At 36.8% G+C, this 25,025-nt stretch overlaps 1 protein-coding gene across 3 annotated transcripts in view; it reads right to left on the reverse strand.

Moving 5' to 3' along the window:
* Nucleotides 1-25,025, reverse strand: part of aft (adrift) — a 436,902-nt gene that overhangs the window by 162,726 nt on the left and 249,151 nt on the right. For all 3 annotated transcript variants that reach the window (XM_067143070.2, XM_067143068.2, XM_067143069.2), the window contains one exon: nt 10,321-10,421. In XM_067143070.2, the coding sequence (XP_066999171.2) occupies nt 10,321-10,421 (101 nt within the window). The remainder of the gene's footprint in view (nt 1-10,320; nt 10,422-25,025) is intronic.

The following is a 25,025-nucleotide window of genomic DNA, read 5'->3' on the forward strand; positions in this document are numbered from 1 at the left end:
ACTCTCTCTTTTATCACATTCATCTCTTCTTTAACACACTGTTTTAGCTCTTGTATTTCCTTATTTATTTCCATGGCTTGTTCCCTAACTAGGTCTCTTGTTTGCTCATCCTGTCTGCTTCTTTAACCATTTCCTTTATCATTTCAAATTATTTCCATCCGATTACACCAACTGGTCCAGACCCTGGATTTAGCTCAACTCCACCAATTTCCAATAAAATTACTATCACTGTGGCTGCCATCAATGTTGCCAATACTCCAATTTGCTGCTCATTTTTCATCTCTCTTATCACTTTTTTACATTTCACTCCTCTATTCAACCTTCCTATAGCTGCTCTGTATTGCACTAGTGAATTAGTCAGCACTCTAAATCAGCACATCCACTCACTCCACTGTCTCAATGATGACTGTGACTGGTGACTGAATTGTATATTGTTTAGATGAAATGGAGATACTTTGGGGGGATATACCATTTTCTGAAGGAATCAGCTATCTTCTTGAGACCCTATGAAAGGACCATTTCTGTTTTTTGGACTTTTAAATTGGTATCATCAGCATAAATGAATTTCTGTGACACTGTCTCTGGTAAGTTACGAATGTACAAGTTGAACAGTGTAGTGACAAAATTGAACTTTGCGGCAGTCCCTTACTGAGATTTAGGAATCTGCTCCTAGTGTTTTTGGTGAAATCCTGGAACAGCCTGTTGCTATGCATGGTGTCTGCTAGGTTTATGATCTTAAGGCATAGTAGAGCTTCAATTAGTTTGAGAAGAAGTCATTCCTAGAGTTTGTGATTTTTAGCATTTGCGATAAATGCGAAATATGCCGAAACTTTGTCAGTGTATGTGCCTTCATCTTATATGACCCGTACGGGTGGTTTTTAGTGATTTCGAATTCGCGATAAAATGCGAAATTGGTTCAAAATGCAAAATTATACAATTTATGTGAAATAGATGGGAAACTCTCCGTTTTATACGAAATAAACATATATTTTTAAAAACTATGCATTTTTCTTAAAAATAAGATATAAATGTTGTTATTTATTTCAGGAGAAATAAATATTACGGCACCCAGAGCGATCGTAAAGCGGTAACATGCTTTGACGGACACTTCCGTCTTGTTGCACGCAACATCTGTAAGTTCATTATCGCAGTTAGCTGGTTGGAGAGATTTATTCTCCTTGTTTTGCAGCCTAACCGATTGATGTCAGATGATACCTGAAGCTATTTTCTCTGTGTAAATAGTAACTCTGAGCTGAAATATGGAAAATAAAAAGCACCTCATTTTGCCGCTCGTTGTAAACAATCATGACGGCATCCAAGCGCGGCATAGATGAGTTTATTCGTAACTGGCTTGAAAATAGTGGTGTTGAAAGTGGAAAAGATTCTCTGGAGAGTGAAAATACTTCTTCAAATGACAGTGATGAAAGTGATTCCGATTTCAGTTCCGAGATGATAGTGCCAATTGAAACTACGTGACAAAACCAGAATGCAACGAGAACGAGTGAGAAGTCTAGTTTTCCTTTTTTTTTTTTTTTGCTAATTGCTTTACATCGCACCGACACAGATATGTCTTACGGCGACGATGGGACAGGAAAGGCCTAGGAATGGGAAAGAAGCGGCCGTGGCCTTAATTACGGTACAGTCCCAGCATTTGCCTGGTGTGAAAATGGGAAACCACGGAAAATCATCTTCAGGGCTGCCGACAGTGGGGTTGGAACCCACTATCTCCTGGATGCGAGCTCACAGCTACTACGTTACTAAGGAAATCAATACCTATGCCTCTACATTTCTTGCTAATTTATCTGCTTCCCTTGAAACCAGTAATACTTACGAACAAAAACATTGGTTTCCTGTTACTATAGACGAGCTAAAAGCTCACTTTGCTTTGTGTATTCTTATGTAGCCTATGTGATTAATCAAATTTATGTTAAAGTGACAAAAAAATAAATACTATGTAAGGGAATATTTCCTTTCACAAGTAATGGCAGGCCAAAGGGGTAAATCATTCAATGTGCGGAATTTCTTTCACTGGCTAAAGAGCACTGCAAAGACCAGTCAATCAAACAGCAAATACACTTTCAAACACCACGTTCATTCTCTTTGTGTGTTGACCCTTGATCTTAGTCGGTTATTCTTGACATTGGTATTGAGTAGTAGTTCTGTTTAAAAGTACGGTAGCGATTTATTTTATTGTCTGTTAGCCATGGGTAGAAGCGAAGTGACGATCAAACAGCATGCCGAAAGTCACAAATCGGGATATTTTTATGTAAGGATACAGATGGCCTATATTGATGTGCCGACTCTGCAATCAAAAACTTGAAGAAAAAAAATGTTTTGCAGGCTTTCCTTTGCCTTGGTAGCACTTCTGTGCATTTGGGCCTCTATGAACAGTGTCGATGTAGAGTTATTTTTTTTAGCAAGTACAACATAACTGTAACTGATAGGCGGTCTCAAATGAAGGAGGACACCTTTTAAATACTTGGCATGTTGTACTTAAATCATCATTGAAATTCCTCTTCCTTGTAGGTGTGTTGTACTGTGATAAATACGTTCAGAATAGTATTTTTCACTTTGAAATTGTGTTTGTAAATTTTAAAATAAGCATATTCCTGTGTGTTCGTTAATACTTCTTGCAGTCTTATGTTGATGTTTGTCGTATTTTCCATAGTGAATTCAAAACTGCATGACGAGCAATGTGTGATTAAACAATATGATTTTACTCCCTATTTTTAACCATTTTTCTACAAAATGCTAAATTTGAGAAGTTTAGATGCTACAAAACGCTAAATTTGAAAATCAAAACGCTAAATCACTGATTTTTAAATGCTATAAACCACGAACTCTAGTCATTCCCTATATATCATAACACAGGTCACAGACAGTTCAAGAAAAACAGAGATGTTCTTTTTTGGATAAGTGAGTACAGTACACTTTGGATAAGTGAGTATAGTACATGAAACTGATTGCTGCAATTTCGTCTGGAACAGAATCCTGCACGTTCAGCACGGCTATGATGGTTTATAGCTGATGCGATTGAATATCAGTCTTTCTAGGAGTTTGTAAGTGGTGCAAAGTAGTGCTATCAATCTGCAGCTCTAAGTAGATTTTAATCTTTCCCTGGTTTTAAAATTACAATTATTTTGGTATTTTTTAAACAAAGAAAGAAGTTGTCCTGAATATAACATGGAGGTAAAACTTGGTTGCTGGGCCACAGTCTTTAGAAGTTCAGAAGTTTGAATCCTGCTGCTTTTCCATTTTACAATATAACCAGCTCAGTGAAAGGTTGAGAATAAGAAGCATGGGGTTAGGACTTCTTGCCTTCTCTTCCTGAGATCCGCTCTGACCTTCCTGGTGAATGTCTTCTCCCTTGCCATTCTGGAGATGGAAACAAGATGGTTGGTGCAACACCTCCCACACTGACAGAGAAATGCTTTCTCATTTGTACTGATGTTGAGTCCAACTTATCAAAGAGGGGCCAGGGTTCCTAACTGTAAAGTGTGAAATTTATGTCTTGAACAGTTTTAGCCCATTTTTCTCTTCTAGCATTGTCTAGTGATTGTAATAGTTCAGTGGATTTCTCAGGATTTCCATCCTCCTCAAATTCACTGCTCAGCCAGCTTGTCTCCTCACTCCAACCTTGCATGTACTCCTGCCAAAAGCCTCTGGGAGCACTTCCTTTGGCAGTCAATTTTATTACGCCAACAAACTGTTCATAGTTCTTAGGAACGGCTTCAATCTATCTGATATTATCTTCGGTGTTCTTTGAGTATGAAATTTAGTCAGCATTCTGAAAGTTCCAGTGAGGTTTAGAAGTGCACCAGATGACAGGAATCTGAAGTCCAATCCTGTAAATTATACGCCTGTGTTGGGAAGTCGTTCATAACTTGTCTCTGTATTCGGGAAGTTGGTACGATCAGAAATGGAAGATATGAAGCAGAGATCAGTAGTAGTCCTCTTTCCACCTGGCAGAGTAAAATGTGCCTTTTTTTCTTTAGGATCGTGAACCACTGACAAGTTGTTAACATCCATTTGTATAGTTTGTCATCAGTTTTATCATTTTGGTTGTAATGTAATGCAATGTGAAAACTGTTGAAGTCACCAAAAATCACACAGTTCTCTGTTGGAAATAACAGGATCAAGTCTGGCTAGCTTATCACTGGAGGTTTGTAGGTATTCATGAAGGTGATAATTTGTATCTCTACGGCAGTGGAAAAGACCATTACAGGCAGTATAAGAATACTGTTGATGTCTTCCTTAACGAAAGTGGCAATATAGTACTTAGGGTGATTTATAGCTTTTGATAACTCATAGCCTGGAATTTCCCTCCTTATTTACAAGCTGATGATCATCACTTGTGTAAGCTACCTGCAATACCAGCAAATTGACATAACATTTTGGCCAGGTATTCACTTTTAGCTCTACTGATTCCCTCTACATTAAGCTGAAACACCACTAACTGAGGTCCAAACATTCTTGTATAGGATTTTGCAACCTTAAAAGGACTATTAACCTTACATGTGGTCTTTTGTGTTATCATAACCATGCAGGCCAAGTGAGCAGATTGCATTGTTGGATGCACTTGTGAACGGTTGGCTGTTGAGAGAGCTCTTGCATTATTGGAGTGAAAAAGTAGTTAAACCTTTTGAAATTATTTAAATTTTGTGTGTGTGCATTCAATTTAGTGCTATTTGTATATTGGTGTTTAGTGCTTGTTGGCAGAAATTGGGAGTAGTATTATTTATTTGAATTTTATAACAAGTATAAGAAGTATAGGTGTACTTTTGTTTCGAATTTAAGTTTAGAAAATACTTTAGGTAATAATATTAACTTTAAAAACAATATTTTTCAATATATGTAGGCTCGTTGGTATTATACTTACAAAGGCAGATTATCATACGGAGTTGTAACTCATTGTAATTTCCGCCGCTAATTTTCCGATATTTCGTACAGATATCCGTTTAAAATATCCCGAAGGTAATAATTTATTACATTAAATAACACAATAAGCCTGTAAACATCAATTTAAAGAGAAGTTAAAGAGAACTCACGGTAATTTCACTGGATAATTACGGTACTTAACAGTTTTTTTGGATTGTTGACGATTGTTGTTACATGCACATGATAGTAGTGTAAATAAATACAAAGTCAGCTGATTCATATTCCGATAATTTGTTGTCTTAGTTCCCTGCATACTTGTACTTTCCACCTTCGTTTATTCATTGAGTAAAAGTTATTAATCAAATTCCTATATCCCAATAATATTGCACTTCAAGGCCCCGGCGTGGTTTTGACAGAAGTTATAGTAGACAACCTCTTTTTCTCAGCATGTAAGGACACTTTTATTCTCCGTTACGCATAGTAGGGGGAAAAAATACTAATCCACCAGCGGTAAAAGTTCATATAACCACACTTCAGCTGAAAATTGCAGTGTAGATATATTGCAGTATAGATACAGTACATTTAGATAGTGCCGTATGTATATTCGTGTGTTATCTTTTGTGTGTATCTATTAGAGCATAGTACTAACATAATTTGTCTAAGCATTTAAGTTTATTGGTAATCTTTGAGTACAGTAGTTTTTGCAAATTTCATTTCTGTTTGTGCTTAGTAGTGACATACGGTACCGGTATTGTAATTAGGATACGTCTGAATGTAGTTTAAAAATTACTCTAGTGCACTATACAGTAGTATACGAGTAATATCCTATTAGAATTTAGTGTGCTTATTTTATTATTGTAAAGTATTTGTGTAGTACTGGTGTAGTAGAGGTATCTGTAGAAACTCTTACTAAATACTGTTGTTGTTATTAGGATAGGCTTAATTGCAGTTTGGAGTTGTATAGTTCTTGTGTATTACTTTCGATATTCAGTAATTAACAGCAGTTTTTATCCTCTTAGGGGTTGTAGGATAAAAAACAGAGTACGATCAAGTAGTATTGTAGTGTAGTCGTATATTACCTTATTGTTGTGTGATCTTTGAGGACTATCCCAGACAATATATCCCTCCGTTCTTTTATTTTTTGCAAATAAGTTATTTTATTTTTATTTTTTTCCGTAAAGAATGGCTAAGGAGCGCGAGTGTACGAACTGTGGGTGTGGCGAGGCATTGAGGGGTATGAGGGAGGAGTTGGAGAGTTTGAGGGAGATAATTAGGATTCTCACAGAAGAGAGGAAGGAAGATAGGACTCCCTCAAACAATGTACAGGTTACAGTAGGTGTACAAGAGGGAGGGGAACGAAAGGGGGGAGTTGTAGAAGACAGGTGGTCTAATGTTCTAAGGGGAAGGAGATTGCAGGCTAAGGGCTCTATTCAAAATCAGAATTCAGGACAGGTGTCTGTGCGAAATCGGTACGAGTCACTCCAGGTAGAACAACAGAGGGAAGATGAGGGACAGGGAACTGTTGCTGAGATGTGTGGAAGTAGGCGGAAGGGAAAAGGTAGGAAAGGGAAATGTAGAGTAGAGGATAGGAAAAGACAGGTGGAACAGCGTCATGGGAAGGAGAAAAGGGAGGAGGAAGTAGCTTCTGCAGCTATCAAGAAAGATAGGGCTGACCAGGAGGGAAGGGGATCAAATGAGGTGGGTAGGGTTGAGGCTCTGGTCATGGGGGATTCCATTGTTAGACATGTGGGGAAAGAGTGTGGAGGAAAGGGAACCAGGGTAGAATGTTATCCAGGAATTAGGTTGAGGCAGATGTTGAGGAAAGTAAAAGAGAGGGAGGAGGAGAAAGAGAAGGTGGTAGTGTTTCACGTTGGTACAAACAACGTAAGGCAAGCTGATATAAGTACCAACATAGCTGGAGATGTGTGGGATCTGGTAAATGCAGCACGGGTGAAGTTTAAGAAAGCGGAGATTGTAATTAGTGGAATACTGTGTAGGAGGGATACTGACTGGAGGGTGATTGGGGATTTAAATGAGACTATGGAGTGAGTATGTGGGAAACTGGGAGTGAAATTTCTAGATCATAATGGGTGGGTAGGAGATAGAGATCTGCGCTCAGATGGCCTTCACTTAAACCGCAGTGGTACGTATAAGTTAGGAAATTTGTTTGGAAGGGTAATAGGGAGGTACATTCAGGGAAACGGGATGGCCTAGGAAGCGGTGATAAGGGAACAGGGAACTGGAAATCAAGTAGGGATGACATAAAATTGTTAGTGTTGAACTGTAGAAGTATTGTAAAGAAAGGAATAGAATTAAGTAATTTAATAGATATATATTTACCAGATATTGTAATAGGAGTTGAATCATGGCTGAGAAATGATATAATGGATGCAGAAATTTTTTCACGGCACTGGAGTGTGTTGATATATTAACAATTTGTTGGTTATTTTGATCCACCTTTTCAATACAAATTACAGTTTGTGTTGTTAAGTTGTAATGTTACAACACTAATTTACCGGGACATGTTTCGCTTTTATTCATAAGCATCATCGGCCTATACAATTGTCTCAAGGTTTGTCATATTTGGATTGTTGTTACAAATTTCATTACATTGAATGTAAATCTAATTTCATTGATAACAATATTTAAAACACAAGAATAATATACACATTAAAAATTATGACAATATGATTTGCAATGTTAAAATGGAGTAACTCTTAATTCTAAAACACATTGACGTCCAAAACACAGTTTCTACAATTTGAAAATTTGGCTAAAAATTGTTTGCAATATTAAAATAAAATTGATTCAACTATAATTTTGGTATTAAAATTTGAGTCATAAATATAAATATTGGATGTTAATATGTAGGAGCTATAGTTTCTGAAGTGCGTTGGTTTCTAGAATACAGTAACATTTCAGTATTGAGAATTTTAGTTAAGAATTGTGCTCTCTAAATAATGTTATTTAAAAAGACTGTAATTTTGCATTATGCGTGATTAGTTTTGATGATAATCTAGAATTGAAGTCTTGGGTTCGTTGGAAAATGGCTTCTAGATTTGATGAAGCTTGCCGCTGCAGTTTGGCAATTTGATCAGAGGAAATATTGACATGTTTAATTCTTGTTTGTAGCGGCCAGACTCTCCGTTGGAAGTTACATGTAACTGGAGTGTGTATCGTAGAGAGAGGATAGGAATGGTGGGAGGGGGTATATTCATTCTGGTGAAAGAAGAATTTGTAAGCTACGAAAAAGATAAAGATGAGACACATGAAATTCTAGGTGTAAGGCTCATTTCTAAAGATAATAGGCAACTTGATATATTTGGAGTGTACAGACCGGGAAAGGGTAGCACTGACGTGGATTCGGAATTATTTGATAGGATAGTCGGCTATGTGGGAAACAACATGGAAAGAAATGTGATTGTAGCGGGAGATCTGAATTTGCCAGATGTCAATTGGGAAGGAAATGCGAACGACAGGAAGCATGACCAACAAATGGCAAATAAATTAATATGGGAAGGACAGCTGATTCAATGGAACCAACCATAGGGAAAAATATCCTGGATGTGGAGCTGATAAAACCAGATGAGCTCTATAGGGAAACTGAAGTAATAGACGGTATTCGTGATCATGAAGCTGTTTTTGTCGTAGTTAAAAATAAATGTGATAGAAAGGAATGTCTTAAAAGTAGGACTATTAGGCAGTACCATATGGCTGATAAAGCAGGCATGAGGCAGTTTCTAAAAAAGTAACTATGATCGGTGGAAAACTGTAAATAAAAATGTAAACAGACTCTGGGATGGGTTTAAAGAAATTGTTGAGGAATGCAAAAACAGGTTTGTACCTTTAAGGGTGGTAAGGAATGGTAAAGACCCACCTTATAATAGAGAAATAAAGAGACTAAGAAGGAGGTGCAGATTGGAAAGAAATAGAGTTAGAAATGGCTGTGGAAGTAAGGAGAAATTGAAGGAACTTACTAGAAAATTGAATCTAGCAAAGAAGGCAGCTAAGGATAACACGATGGCAAGCATAAGTGGCAGTCATACAAATTTTAGTGAACAATGGAAGGGTATGTATAGGTATTTTAAGGCAGAAACAGTTTCCAGGAAGGACATTCCAGGAATAATTAACGAACAAGGGGAGTGTGTATGTGAGGATCTTCAAAAGGCAGAAGTATTCAGTCAGCAGTATGTAAAGATTGTTGGTTACAACAATAATGTCGAGATAGAGGAGGAGACTAAGGCCAAAGAAGTATTAAAATTTACATATGATAACAATGACATTTACAATAAGATAAAAGAACATGAAAACTAGAAAAGCGGCTGGAATTGATCAGATTTCTGGGGATATACTAAAGACAATGGGTTGGGAAGTACTTATTTGATTATTGTTTGGTCGGAGGAGCTATAGCAGATGAACGGACAGTTGCTATTGTAGCCCTGTGTATAAAGAAAAGGGTGACAGACATAAAGCTGAAAATTACAGGTCAGTAAGTTTGACATGCATTGTATGTAAGCTTTGGGAAGGCATTCTTTCTGATTACATTAGACATGTTTTTGAAATTAATAAATGGTTCAACAGAAGGCAGTTCGGTTTTAGGAAAGGTTATTCCACTGAAGCTCAACTTGTAGGATTCCAGCAAGATGTAGCAGATATGTTGGATTCTGGAGGTCAAATGGACTGTATTGCAACTGACCTGTCTAAAGCATTTGATAGGATGAATCACAGAAGTGTGTGAAAGTGCAGAAAGCTACCCCTGCACGTTCCGGAAGACACGTTCCATCATGATGCGGATAAATTTTGAATTTAAATTACTCTGTAACATACTATTGTTTTAAAATGAAAAGGTAGTTTTGAATTAAAAGTCTGAATTTCGGTAATGGGGCCAACATTGTACTTCGAATTACAAATTATTTGTATTTCGAATTAAACAATTTAAATAATATGCAAAACCATATCTTATGTTTCTGGGAACAAGAGCTGCTTCGAATTAAGTGAGATTTTGAATTATCGAGGTTCTACTGTAATGTATCAAAAAGGTGGACCCTCAAGAAACATTCTTTCAGAAAGATTTATTTACATATCAAAGAAGGAGGAGGAGGAGGAGGATGAGGAGGAGGAGGAGGAGGAGGAGAAAAGGAGCCACATGTCAAATAAATACACATTTCAATGAATGCTCGGAAAATTTCACATTGTTGGTATTCAGCAGAAAAGGACTCCAGGCTTACATGGATTTCGAACCACAGAGACTTGACTTGTCACTAGAGGCATAGACTGACAATGAAACTGCAGCCACTGGGGTAAGAAGTCAGTGTCAGTGCCATTGCCACTCAGCTATCACGCTCATTCAAAGTTCAACTTGAGGCAAAGCCATTAACAAAGGATAGAAGCTGTTAGAAGCTGTTAATTTTAAGCAAACCAAGTACTACTGTTTACACATACCTGCAATTTCTTGAACATTGATGCACAGCGATATAATTGAGAGAGGAAGTCTTCAGGAATACATTCAAGTGGAAACATGGCTTCTGATGGGAGTTGAGGTCCTGAAAAAAAAAAAAATTTATCACATAAATAGTGAGCTTATTTAAAATGTTTTCTCTTTAATGCTCAGTATTGCGCCCTGGTGGGGGTGTGATAAGCGTCATGCAATTGTAATTATTTATGGAGGAATATATATTTCATTTTCAGAAGCGAGAAGATCGTACTGTACATACAGTAAGAGCAGGCCAGGCCGAGATGGTATGGTGAAACATTCACAGACTATTGTCTCCACTGAGATTAACAAACACAATGAACGGCAGAATTAGAATTCTCAGAAATTGTGACGAAGGGGGAAAGAGAAAGGCACGAGTTGTTGACAAGTTGCGGAAAGTTTTCATAGCCCCGGGCAGAATAGGTAGTGGCCACAGCGCAGAGTGCCGGGTGCAGATTTCTAAGAAATGAGGCAGGGTATCTCCATGTACTAGCGGGAGTTGAACGCGGGGTTGGCACTGGAAGAAAAAAATATGAGCCTTCCTGATCCCGTGGTTTATGTGAACCAATAGAAAATTTCATCGACCAGTCGCAGGTATGCCAACTTTGTATTGTAAGAAGCACTAGCGAGGCTAACTCCGCGGATTAAACTGATAGAAGAGAGTGAGTTATCAATTCAGAATAATGTAGAATTTAGGAGCCTTACTATATTATAAAACTTATAAAAAGTTAATAATTGCGGGAGATTGCATGGTGTAATTCTGAGAATTCATGGACGCTATTCGTTGATTGGCTGGAGGCAAAGGACGCCACAAAAGAGTGCGAAATCCCAGGCTGGGATACGGCAGCTAAATTCGCAAATATATCCATTACCAGCGAATGATAATAGTTGAGAATTGGTATAGAGCATTTGAGAACATAATTACATCATTGGATATCATATTTAAGCCACTGGCAAAGGCGTAAATAGTCATATGAGGATATTGGGACTGCGCGTCCTAAGATAACCTCCCTTGAACTCGGAAGAGAGGGGATACGAGTATTAATATGAGGTCGTGGACAAGGACTAAAAAACTACTTTTGACAAAGCGTTCGAGCGGATACCACGCCTGGGGTGCGTGACAACTTCTGATAATTTGTTCGAGCCGTGATTACGCCAGGGGTGCGTGTGTGTACTTACTCGTGGAGTAGGATTCGAAGTATTATACTTTTACATAGTACAGTGATTCATAACGTGATGTAGCTTATATTACAGTCTTGAGCAGTATACTAGTATGAAGTGTTTCAAATAGACAGGACTCAGTAAAGCATAACTTACGGAGTGTGAGATTCTACCAACAGATTAGGAAGTGCGTTTCGTGAGAACGGTCACGAGTGTTTATGTCACCTAGTAAACAGTCGATTCTAAACTGATACCTGGTCAGCTACACGAACGTGAGACGGGAAATTCAAGTGCGCGCACGGACCGTTGTAAAGGGGATCCCGAGGTATCCCATGTTCCTAGTGTCCGGGAAAGGAATGAAGAATGTATATCTACATTAAGGGGGCTAGATACAAGGCCGAGAGTGTAAAATTTGAGTAGAATTTAGGGTGGAAATTATTCCAGAGTGCAACAGTTATTTTTTTTTTTTTTAATTCAAAACATGTAAAGTTGAAAAGGGTCAAGGATTAATTCTTCAAGCTGGCATGAATACCAGTGGAATGCAGGGCTAAGACTGAACGGGGCCTGTGCTTCTCGTCCGGCTTAGCAGACTACAAAAAAGAGATGAGTAACCTTTTCAAATATTTGTAGATTGCTATCGTTAGGGGGAGGAAATCATATTATTTTATCATGGTAACTTGATTGTGAAACGAGCCGTTTCTGGCTCGTATAAATTCAAAGATAGATAGACAAAGGGACAAATTAATATGTACATGATTAGATCGAGCACTCATCATAATTTTGATTATTAAATAGAGTATAGTAGGGTTGAGTTGTTCATTCAAGTGCTTGAGTTGTTTGATATGATATGGAGCAAGTTTCACGTAAAGATAATGTTAATATTCATTTAGAAGTGCTTCCAAAGTGTTTTTCCAGTATCGGAACTTTTATAGATATTAAGGCATGTGGTTAAGATAATCCAGAGGTAGGGTTGCCAAGTGATATAAATTGTTGTGGGACGGAATGAAGTCCATTGATTTGTTTGTAAATATCGCGAAGTTCGCCAGTGGACAAAATAATAATAATCTGTAGAAGTGTCGGAGTAATAAATTAATATTGGGTAATGTGTAAAGGCCTGTTTAATAATAATCTTTGAGAATAAAGGCACGGGCCTAGTTGGATAGAATGATTGCAAATTAAAGTAGTTTAAATGTAGAGATATTATGTGCCGTGAATAATTAATTTGGGCATTGAATCCGATTTTAACACTAATTGTTGATTTAACGTTTTTGGACGCCATAATAATCATAAATAATTTTAGCAGAAACGAGATAGGCATTTTGATAATATGGTCACGCTATGTTTGAGGCCCAGAGTGATTTGAGCCAAAAGTTGAGATTTGGAGTTTTGTGGGACAGAAATCCGGCCCGAAATAAAAGTGAATTGTACTGATGTTGATGAAGAAATAGACGGATCTTAAGGCCTACATAGAGGTTGTATTTCTATACCGGTGATATGAGTGGCAGAAGAGAGTCCACACACCGAGGGTTAATTAATGAAAATGTTTTGAAGAGTTCCGATGGATAAATGGACTTCAAAATGGAAAAGGAAGGAATAATTTAACACTTGCAGAGATTGGAGGTATTTGCCCAACTGCGAGGTGTTATGGGATTTGAGAATTGTCTTAGGAGCATATGGTCTCCATGAATTAACGACAGTACGAAAATAAGGGTGCGGGTTCGAACACTATTATGTCCCGACCGATGTGAATTCGGATCTTGGTGATTTCTGTTTGGGAGAGAACGTATGTGACTAAATTATAAAGAGAGGGAATAAAAATAAAGATTCTCGAAAGCTTAAGAATATTAATAGTAATAATAATAATAATAATAATAATAATAATAATAATAATAATAATAATATTCCAAGTAAACCATGTCTGGATTGATTAGTGCCAAAATAAATCGGAATTGTAAAAAGGGGTTATGCGTTAAACATATTAAGAGTGGACTACCGTGTAACAAGCGAAATTAATTTTTTAAATAATAATAATAATAATAATAATAATAATAATAATAATAATAATAAATATTTGAAGAAGAAGAAGAAGAAGAAGAAGAATTTACCTTTTTATAATTTGGACATAATAATGATGTTGGGAGTTGAAATGAAAAATCTGAGATTTTTAACTAATAATAATAATAATGAGAATATTTGAAGAAGGAGAAGAAGAATAAAAAGGAAGCTACTTTTTTTTTATGAGAATAATAAGAGCGAGAAGTTGAAGTATTATAGCGAGGATGATTACGGGTTACGATAATCACGATTTCCACTATTAACAATAATGTTGATAATAATAATAATAATAATAATAATAATAATAATTTTTTATTATTTTTATTTTATTTATTATTTCGGATGCTGATGATGAATGATACTAGGGAAGTCAGCTGGCGAATTAACGTAATAATGTCCAAGTTGTTGTAAATAATAAGTTAAGTCAATATTTGTAAAATGAAGGCAAATCCCTACATCTGGACCATTAGGTTAGAGTCACTTTGTCGTTTCCTTCAACTAACGATTAGCATATCTTGGTTAGGAACCTGGGGAGAGTTTGTAGTTTCCCGGGTTGGTCTCATCTCAATCAAAGTGGAGGCGATAACATAGTTCATGTGATCACGCCCACTTAGCCAACAGGTAATTGGTCCATGACCAAAAATGGCCATGGTGTTAACGAAGGTAAATATGATACCTTCAGATATCAACGGTTCCACCACCCAAATGGAAGGGTGGTCAGAAGTGATAAATATTATGTAATCATTTTCAGAAATAATTTGCCAAATTACCGGCAAATCAAGGGTAAACAGATTCTATTGTGTGTAAAAATTATTTTGTTTACTTAAATAAAATGCTCCTTTAGCATTTACAAGGAAACAGTTCCAGATTCTTGTTCTTGTAGAATAGTAAACCCTTGGTGACCGTTTAAATATCCGTCCCCTTTCCTAGGACGGAGCCTTCATAATTTTCCTTTGATCTGAATATATATATATATATAATTTGTATGTTTGATGATGAGCCCTAAAGTTAAAGATTAGTGTGTCCCGTTCAACCCTGTAGTACTGATTGGATGGTGCCCTTACATTTAGTTTGAGATCTTATATCTCAATATATATTAATTTATTGTTTATTAGTTGCGATAGATTCGGACCGTAACACTCCCTGAGGCTTTGAGCGGGTACAGTATGTCCAAAAACCTGTTTCTCTGAGGAAACACAAATTTCTGCTGCCATCACGATAAGCAAAAATCAAATATGAATTTATACATTTTTCATACAATTTTGTGATCTCTTATTTCTAACCATGATTTTGGGGAACTTTATTTTTTAAACGTTATCCTGGAATGTAGTAAACTTCGAGAAACAAAATATTTAGCATCACTGTTGTAAGCCATGATGATGATGATGATGATTATGATGATGATGCTTCTTTAAAGGGGCCTAACATCTAGGTCATCGGCCCTTATTTAGAAGTGAAAGTTAATACAATATCATAATGGCACACTTCAATCAAACTTTTATACTGGTACTTCACAAATTTTAAAAATTGATTATATTCAGAACAGTTACTAATCCAAATTAACACAATAAAAGTTGAATGCTAGGTTTATACATTCCAAGTCATGAGCTGCTGACAAGCCATCATGGGAATTGCTTGGAGATAGTAAGTATTGCTTTAAAGCAAGTATATGAACATTGAAATTTATGGAGGATATAGTTAATTTTTATTTTTAAAAATGTCTTATGGATATTGTTTCCTGGAAAGAAAGCAGTCATGTGCATTAATACTATTCCCCCTCTCCTGCGAACCATGTGACCTTACTGCAGTGGGGAGGCTTGCGATTCCCATTTGTTCCCATTGTTTTTGTTTTTTAAATTGAGAAGTCTCTAGGATTTATCATAATTTTGCATAAAATAACACCATCAGTAGATGAATAACCTCAAATATTATAGGACTACACCCTTAGTTGAAATATTCAAATTTTGAATATAGTAAGTTTTGGAAACCTTGCTCACAATTATTGTTCTATACAGAAGGTTACAGAATTAGAACACTTACGAGTGACAAAATTGACTAACATAGGTACATTCAGTACACTATACCCTTCTTCCTCTTTCTGAATCACAATGAGTAATCTTTCCCAACAGTACTAACTGGTGATATTTAGGGTTTTCTTAGAGAAAGGTTACTCTGTAAACAAAAAATAAAGCTGCATAGTAAATTCAGATAAATATGAAAGAGAACAAATAAACAATTGTAGAACAATCTTGTGCATATTATCTAAGGAAAAATATTATTCCCCACTTCCTAAAAAAATAACAGCATAAGCACCAGGAAATAATCTGCACAGAAAACAGGACATCTGATACAAAATGAGAAATATCTGGTACTGGCTTCTGGCTGATCTAGAGTCAGCAGTATTTATAAAAGTCAGCAGAACCTTTAGAAGAGAAAAAACACAAAACAATCCTTTCTCCTTCTCCTATCCCAGTCGCTCAATATCTCTCCCTTTCAAAAGATGAACCAGTATTTACATCTTTTTCATTCTCCCTCTTGTCATCATATATTTGTTCTAGCATCTGAGACAAGGTTGGATAAGAAAATTAGAAGAATACAAATTAGAACTGCTTTCTACCACAGTTTAAGGATAAGAGCACAGATATTAGAGGCAAGGGTCCTGAAGCAGGGCCGTCTTAACAAATGAGCAAGATGGACAGTTAGTTACTCAGGGATCTCATAAGCATATGAGCCCCATGAAAATCATCTCAACATTCAAATTTCCCCATTTTATATTGCTTGCAATGTTATGGAAGTGGAATATTGTAATGCAATTAATGCCTGGAAACAACTCCATTATCATAAGCTGAGTCACTGCTTTGTGTTCCAGTAATTATATTTGTGTGACGAAGGCTTCGAAGAGGTGAGGAAAACGAAGCTATGATTTGTTGCGTGTTAGTCACATTCCTTTTAACCAGTTATCAGAAATGAAATGTAATATTTTGAGCGGAGCACAGAAGAGGAAACGAGCTGCAAAGGAGAAAGAGAAAATGAGCTAACTTCTTAACCTCTTCCCTGTTACGAACGATAAATTATCAGTGGGCAGAAAATGCCTGCTGCATGTTATGGACATAGGCTTATAGCAAATTATTTTGATCAAACATGCCTTGTATTTTACTGAATGTTTTGGAAAAAATACTTATCTTAAATTTTTTGTGTAACCACCAATATAAGAACTACCCTGCTATAACATACATGCGTGAGGAGTTCTGTATTACTACTACTATTATCATCATCATCATCCATTCCCCTTATCCAGCTGCTGCCAGGTCGGGCCTTTTATGGCACTTCTCCACCTTTCTCTCTTCTTCTGCCATTCCTCTTCAATCATTTTGTTTCTGTCCATGTTTTTTCTTCTTCTTGCACTCGTCTTTATTGAATCAATCCACCTTGTTCTTCCCCTTGCTCTCTTTCCCTCGAACCTCATCTCCATCTTTTCTTGAAATACTAATAAAATATATTCGTATCTTAACTTTACATGGTAAGTTTAGTATGGCATGCCTCAAAACTGGAGTTGAAGCTCAAGGGCACATTTTCGCAGGTAGTGTAGCATATATTTTCTTGTCTGTGGCACCTTACAATAACTTGTGCTTTTTGAAACAGTTAAAACAGTATGAAAAAGTAAAAGCAAGGATGTCTTCAAGTGCCACAAGTATAGGGGTGGCAAGGTTTCTATTGGGCAGACTTCAAGTACAATATGTACTTGCATTAAAGAACATAACAGGTGTATCAGACTCAACCAACCTGATAAATCAGCTGCTGCTGATCATGCCTTAACACCTGGTCATGATGTTATGTTCCAAGAAGTGGATGTTCTTACCCATATAAAACAATATCGCCCCAGAATCATCAGGAAGGCAGTTGAAATACGTAGACGCCCAGATAATTTCAACCGCGATACAGGGTACAACCTCCTTGAATCATGGCTACCTATTATCAAAACCATTAGAAAATGATGCAATACTGTTGCCATTCGTTGTCTCTAGCATGGGGCTAAACTGGCATCCCTATTACATCTTAGGGCACCATTTTTAGTTCTTTGTTGCTTTCCCTTAGCAACCTTTGATGCGTCATGTTTCATTTTTCTTGTTTTTCCTGATGAGGAAAGGCAAGGTTCCTTTTGAAATGCGTTGAGAGTGTGTATATTGTTCATTACATGGCATAAACCCAAAATATACATCATGAAGAGTTCCAGGCAGACGTTATATAAGTAACAAGAGATAAGCATTTACCTCTACCAGCTTTAAGCAGGTCTTATTATAACATTAATAATTTCACAAAAGATGGAAGAAGGGACACAATTTGATTTCATACCTTTTGGAATCAAGTACTCTAAAATTTAAAACTGAACATTAGCACACGCACTAACCGTGTTTACATTTCGTACAGCCAAAGTACACAGTTGCCAATTCTCACATTATCACGGCTTGTACTTACAGAGGGCGTTGATCTAACAAATCATTTTCAAGAAACATCTCTATGGAACTTGGAGTCAACAAGCGTAGGACTCGGTGCAACAAAACAGGAAACTGACTCAGGGCCTATGAAATAATGAATGAAATAATCAGTCCTCCACAGCAGCCAACTGTAGTTCGCAGACCCCTGGAGAATCACGATGGCATCCACAATAATAATGCAACTTGTAAATACTTTAAGAATAAAAGATAGATGGAACAAGTTAGCAGCAGACTATTAGTATCTCTTAAAGTGGCCAATAGATGCCTTTGAGTGTCTTCATTGGTAGTCTGGTTCAGTACATAGTCAGGTGCGCTGAGCAGTTAAGTGTATCTCCTGATGCTAACAGGTTAATCATTTCATATTAATATTCACTCTTCCACGTACTCAAACTGCAGGAATCCACAAGCGAAGAGTAATAAAGTATAACAGCACTTGCAGACGATAATATGGACCGTTGGTTGAAAGCAGGTTCATTGAAGTGTGCATCTCATTCAAACAATGATGAAACTGAGTATGTTCCAGAAACTCAAATGCCAGCTGGAAAACTGTTGAACAAGTGTAAAATGTCATAAATATGACAATAAATACTTGTACTGGGATTTACTGTGTTGACTGTTGGAACCAAGCCCTAGTGTGTTGTGAGTTGACGTTTTATCAAATGAGAGTATGAAACGAACGAAATTCAAAGGACGTCTCCAAACCATGCATGGCAGTGCAGCTGACAAACCAACTGACTACTGTACTTTCGCAATAAACTTGATGAAATTCATGAAACGAAGAAAGTACTCATAGACAGTATTACAGGAGGCAAGGAAAATGTAGTTTCAACATCATATCAAGTTTGTCTATTAACTGCAAATCTTGGCCAAAACTTATAGTAAATACTGTACTTGGTGAAAAGAATTAAAAACAATTGTGTGCTAAATCGTAGTCTGGTAACACCGTCAAGCAAAGAATACAAGAAATGGCAGCAAATATGTGAGATACATTGTTGGAACAAGTGAAAACTGGCGAATGCTACGCGTTGAAGCTCAACGAAAGCACTGATATTTTGTAATTAACTATCATTTGATATAAATTTGAAAACACAGTCCACAAGGATTTGCTAGTTTGTTCAATCTTACCAAATGTGATACCAAATGTATCTTTGAGGTTCTCAACACATCCATGACTGAAAGTGGACTTAACTGGGAACATTGCATTGGATTAACTACTGACAATGCTTATCTGGAAAATATAAAGGTGTAATTGCATGTGCTTGAGAAATGTGGACTTATTGTTGCATCCATTGCAAAGTACTAGTAACTTGCAACATGCCCACAGAATTGGATGATGTGCTGCAAGAAGGCGTGAACGTTATTAATTTTATCAAAGCTCTTATATTCCAGGTTATTTTTGAAGCTATGCAAGGACATGGGGAGTGATCATGAACATTTGCTACTGCACACATAAGTTAGGTGGTTGTTGAGAGGGAAAATTTTGACTTGCTTGTTTGAACTAAGAGAAGAAATTAGACTAATTCTTCTCGATGGGATATGCAACTTCAACGACTTCTTCAAGGATTTCTTATAGCTTGTGAAACTTGCTTATTTAGGAGATATATTCAGTCACCTGAATGAATTGAATTCAAGTTTGAAAGGAACAGAAGTCACACTCTTCACAGTCCAAGGAAAAAACAGATGGAATAATAAAGAAAATGAGTATACAGGCATGCCAAATCACCAAAAGCGAATTTGATTCTGTCCCAACACTTCACGATTTCCTATTTGCAAACGAAGAAATACTATCGGAGAGAGTAAGTGATGTAATAATGAAACATCTGGAATTGCTGGGATCTACACTCAGACAATATTTTCCGTCTCTAGTTGAGAAAATTTCAAAAATCCCTTCATGGAAACTGAAAAAGAACTGTCCGCCCTTGAGGAAGATCAACTAGCCAAAGTATTTTGTGACTCTACTTTGAAAATCCTGTATCACAACTCTATGTCTCTGATTGATTTCTGGATCCATACCCATCCCTTACACCCTGCAATTTCTAGAAAGCCAATACTGCATTTAATGCCTTTTGTGATGGGATACCTGGGTGAGTGTACCTTTTCTGCTTTCACACAAATGAAAACAAAGTAGAGAAACAGAGCTAATGTAGAGGCTGATCTTCAGCTCAAGTGACTACGCTTGAACCAGGCCTAAACCACTTGTGATCTCTGGAAAACAGCACCATCCATACCATTGAGCCAAGATCTGTACCAAGCGAACTTTCTCAAGTAAGTTTCCAGATCAAAACTGTTGTAATTATTAGCCAAGTGTCACACTGTTGTATTATTTTATGCATTTAGGAAGTATATTCATGTAAATGAAGCTAATTAAACTTTTAAGTTTTAAAAGAAGTAAATATTAGGCCTATAAAATTAAACATGGTAACATTGCAAATTCTGTCTTCTCTTTATTGAATTATGCATTTTCTGTGGCAAGGAGGTCCTTGGACATGCATGCAATATGCTAAGGGGGCCTCAGGCACAAAAAGTTTGGGAAACCCTGCTCTATAGTATGATGAGATGAGGCTCCTTTCTTATAAAAAGCCTTCTGTATGTCTCTCAGTCATGGCTATCCATAAATAATTCATTTAACAGCCTGCAATATCACACTGATCATCTGTACTGTAAAATCCCTTTGATAATATGTTTCTCAGTCATGGCAATCCATGAATACTTCAACAAGATTCAGAAATAAGTGATTAGACAACAGACCCATGTTAAATAGTCAGTGAAACACTGCCAAAGACCAGGTAGGCTTATGTGGTTTGCACACGTCAAACGGTTGGAACCACATAGAACAGCATTGTAAATATTGTGAAGCAAATTTTCAGATGACCCCCATTTAGCCACAAAACATATATTTATATCAAAATACAACATTCTCAGCCATTATGCTACAGGGGAAGAACATCATCGACAATATTTTTAAGTGGTAACCTATTCCTTTTATTTTCTTCTGAAAGGTACCAATTTTTTTAGTTGCATGCAAAATTTCATTTGTTTCATACAAAAGATTTGGTTGTTATGGAAACAGTTTTATTAGTGACTAGCATATGTACCCGTGCTTTGCAGCGGTATTCTACCTTGCATATGGACTTCTACATAAATTACTGTAAACACAATGAGTAAGATTAAATTAAATTGAATGTCTCTTACTGCTATCTCAGAAACAAAATGGAGAGGACCCCCCTGCATTGTTTCCAATGTAAGGTGTGCACTGGGCATGTAATCATGATAATGGCAGGCCCTATTTTCTACTCCCATTCACAACAGAGTTTGGGAGTTTCTATTATAACGGCAGGCTCACTTGCCCACTGCCATTCACAATAGAGATAGAGAATTTTCATTATAATGATGGATGCGAATTTATAACGCAAGTCAAAATTGCGTTGGAGAGATTTGATTATAACCAAGAAATGCAGCACTATCTAACGTATGAAGAATCGAGATCATAATCTATAAGTTTCATTTCCATATTGATTATATTCACAAATATGAATACATATATATTTATATATTACTGTTCTACAGTACCGGCAGGTGGAAGCTTCAAAACTTCATATTTGTGAAGAATCGAGGTACGACAATAAGTCATAGGACCAAATTTGACAATCTCTCCAAATTGAGCAGGTATTGTGTAATCTGCTATGTGAAATGACATACTGTTTAGCCAGCAGTTACTCCAAAACAAAAGTCTGCACCGTCATTGAAATTGCCTCCATATTTCAATATTTTCCGGGGCCAAAATATTATACTGGTACATTTGAACAGCCTGAAATTTTTCCTCAAAGGAAAGAGTGTCCAGGTTTCTGGATTGGCACTCGCATACTACAAAGGAAGAAAGCAGTTAAAGTTGATATTAATAGAAAGTAGGATTATAACTGAGGACAGCCAGATAGGACGAATATGTAAATACCACATGGATGTATTGAAAAATGTAATGTCCCTCACTAAATTGTGATGATATGAGTTACAGATATACAAAGGTGGTCATAGAGGAGAAATTTGGGCACATGGATTCTTACTTTACAAAGGTGAAAAATGAGAGTATCCTCCTAATTCAATACAATAAATATTCCGTCATTAGACGGAGTAAACAAATTCAAACATGTTTTGGCTCGTTTGAGCCATCTTCAGTGAAAGATGAGGGGAGATTTGAAATAATTTACATAATATAAGTTGAAAAAATGCTAAAAAACATAATGAAGGAGCAAATGAAAAAACAAATAAAAGAGAGCCTAGACAGAAACAAAATTAGCACAAATATACAATATTTACATCAATATGCGGAGCAAAAAACAACTCACTGCGACAAAATTCAGTGAAAAGGTGTTAATTTAAAATAATAATTGAAACTAAAAACTGTGTTTACCTAAGAAAACAAAGGAATGAAAAAACAAATGATGCAGATGGAAATGAACCATAGTAGCACACGGTGAGGTTGTGGACCTCATAGTTTACAAAATATTGTTTAGTAACAATAACAAACAGGTTGAAATCACTGTCAAAAATCATCATTCTAGAAACCCGTCACGTTAAATTGGTCAGGAGGGGAGCGGGAGCAAACATTTTTGAGAAAACAAGCCTGATATGACGTGCAGGCGAAAAGCCTGTGACAAGGAAAAAACACCAATGAAATTTAAAGCTTTAGAAACAGCAGCATTCTCAAAATCTTCTCAATCTAGCGGTCCCTTTCTTGATTATTGTTACATAATGTTGGCTGGTGTCTTGCCTTATTATAAAGGATTGGAAGGGCCGCGATATAAAACTGAGAAGCTGTGTTAGGTAGAAGACAGATGCATAGTAAACTGTAAGTGATCTAGTGGAAACCGTCAATGAAGTTCTAATCTGTAATGGAACCAACAATAGACTCGATCACGCGAACGAGACCGTTACTTTGAGAAGGCCAGGCCATTTGAGAGGACAACCATCTGCTAAACCCCGTAAGTTTAAGCTTTCTTCACACCCATTCTACACTTTTTACTTATCACCCCACGTTTCTCACACAACCTCATTTTTCCATTACAGAAAACCGTCAATACGGAATGATTCTAATATCTTGTAATACATGGATTCTTAGGTAAACAGATAAGATGATGATGACTTATGGTTTAAGCCTAAAGAGCTAAGGCAAGAAATTAAAGCAGAAAACAGAAGTAGAAGAGAAATACAGTAAAAATGATACCAAATGCCAGAAAACACCTTATTGTGTGAAATAATGGGCTACACTCCACGGTACTGTTCACATATTAACAGTCCCCCTTATTAGAGCTATACAAAGACGATTGCAATCTCTAACGGGAATATATCGCAGAATGGCAGCTTGATGTCTCTCTCACCTTCTACGCAAGGAGAAACCATGAGTTTACAGGAATGTTGACGAAAATGGCATTACGTTACTTCCCTGCTGGCAAGCAGCAAGAGATGTTGCCATGATAACCGGTAGGTTCGTTGTCGGCCTGTCAAGACACTCAATGCAGAGCATGAAACAAGCAAAGAATGGTAATTTTCTCTGTCATTTGAAGAGTAAATGAAATGATGTAATAACAAAAGTTACTTAAAATGAAGGTTCATTTCACATATATTCCCCGGACTTTACAGAAAATCAATAGCATAAGAGAAAATGGAAGAAAACTGTTGTGGTTTTAGTATAAACCCCCAGTCTATTCAGTGATTTTTACATCACATGCATATCTAAACCTTCCCTGGATGAGTATACTCTAAATATGAAGTTTGGTCGAGACCTATCTGGCCATATCGCCATGATGATGGAACAGACGGACAGACACAAAAGCTAAAAACTACTGATACGGTCTTCAGTTGACCTAAATGGGATAAATATCTGAAAAATTGGCAAAACAAACACAATTACAGACAGCAGACCCCCTACAACTTTATTTATAAAGATATTGTTCTAAAATACTACGTTTCAAACAGAAATTGAAATTACTGAATCCTGATGAAAGGCTTTGGCGACAGGAGACATACACAATAAAAGGTATGCATACTTTTCAATGAAACTCATCCAAATCAGCAACCTATTTCACAAGCAACAGTAAGGAAATGAAATTCAAAGAACAGGGACATGTCAGAGATATAAAAAGGACCAGAAGAACAGACCAACTTCATCTTTTACTAACAGTTCATGAGAAACGACATTTGAAGCTGCATTTTATCTCTAAATCAACTAGCGGGAGAATATTGTATAAATATAAACATCACCCTTATGAACTCTAGCCCTTGAAGGAGTTGATGGGAAATGACTTTGGTAGAAGGTTACAGTTCTGTGAGACAATTCTATCATTATCTGGACTTTGCACCAAATGTGCTATTTTCTGATGAAAGTTCCATTTGGCCACAACAGAGAAATGAACAGACAAAACTGCAGGTATTGAACAGAAGACAAGATGATTTATAGACTGGGCTGCAAGATCACCAGATCTCTCCACTTGATTACTTCTTATGGAGATAATTGAAATGTACAGTCCTTGAGGGCATGATTAGCTCAGTGGCTTAGCTGCTCGCTTACCATCTTGAAGGCTGAAGTTTGAATCCCATTCAATCCTGAATTGAGGTTTTCATATAAAATATGGTAACAGGAAGGGCATCTGACCTTCAACCCCTGACCAAAACTAGAATGAGCCTGGGTGGCTCTAGTGATCCCAGAAATAACTGGGATAAGCAGAAGAAAGTTTATTTGAAATGTACAGTCTTTGTTATGAGGTCTGCTAATACGGAAGAGTTGAAAATGAGGGTCAGAAAAGAATGCAGAGGTATACCACCAGCAGTAACTGAAAATGTTCTAATGGGATTCAGACTCTGACTTAGCCCGCTGTCACACAGGGCATCGAACGATCAAGAGCGACCAACTGGCATCGAGTACTAACGACTAAATTCATTTACCCTGTCACACTGCTCATCGATCG

The sequence above is a fragment of the Anabrus simplex genome, chromosome 3 (genome assembly GCF_040414725.1).
Source record: "Anabrus simplex isolate iqAnaSimp1 chromosome 3, ASM4041472v1, whole genome shotgun sequence".
NCBI classification, from domain to species: Eukaryota; Metazoa; Arthropoda; class Insecta; order Orthoptera; family Tettigoniidae; genus Anabrus; species Anabrus simplex.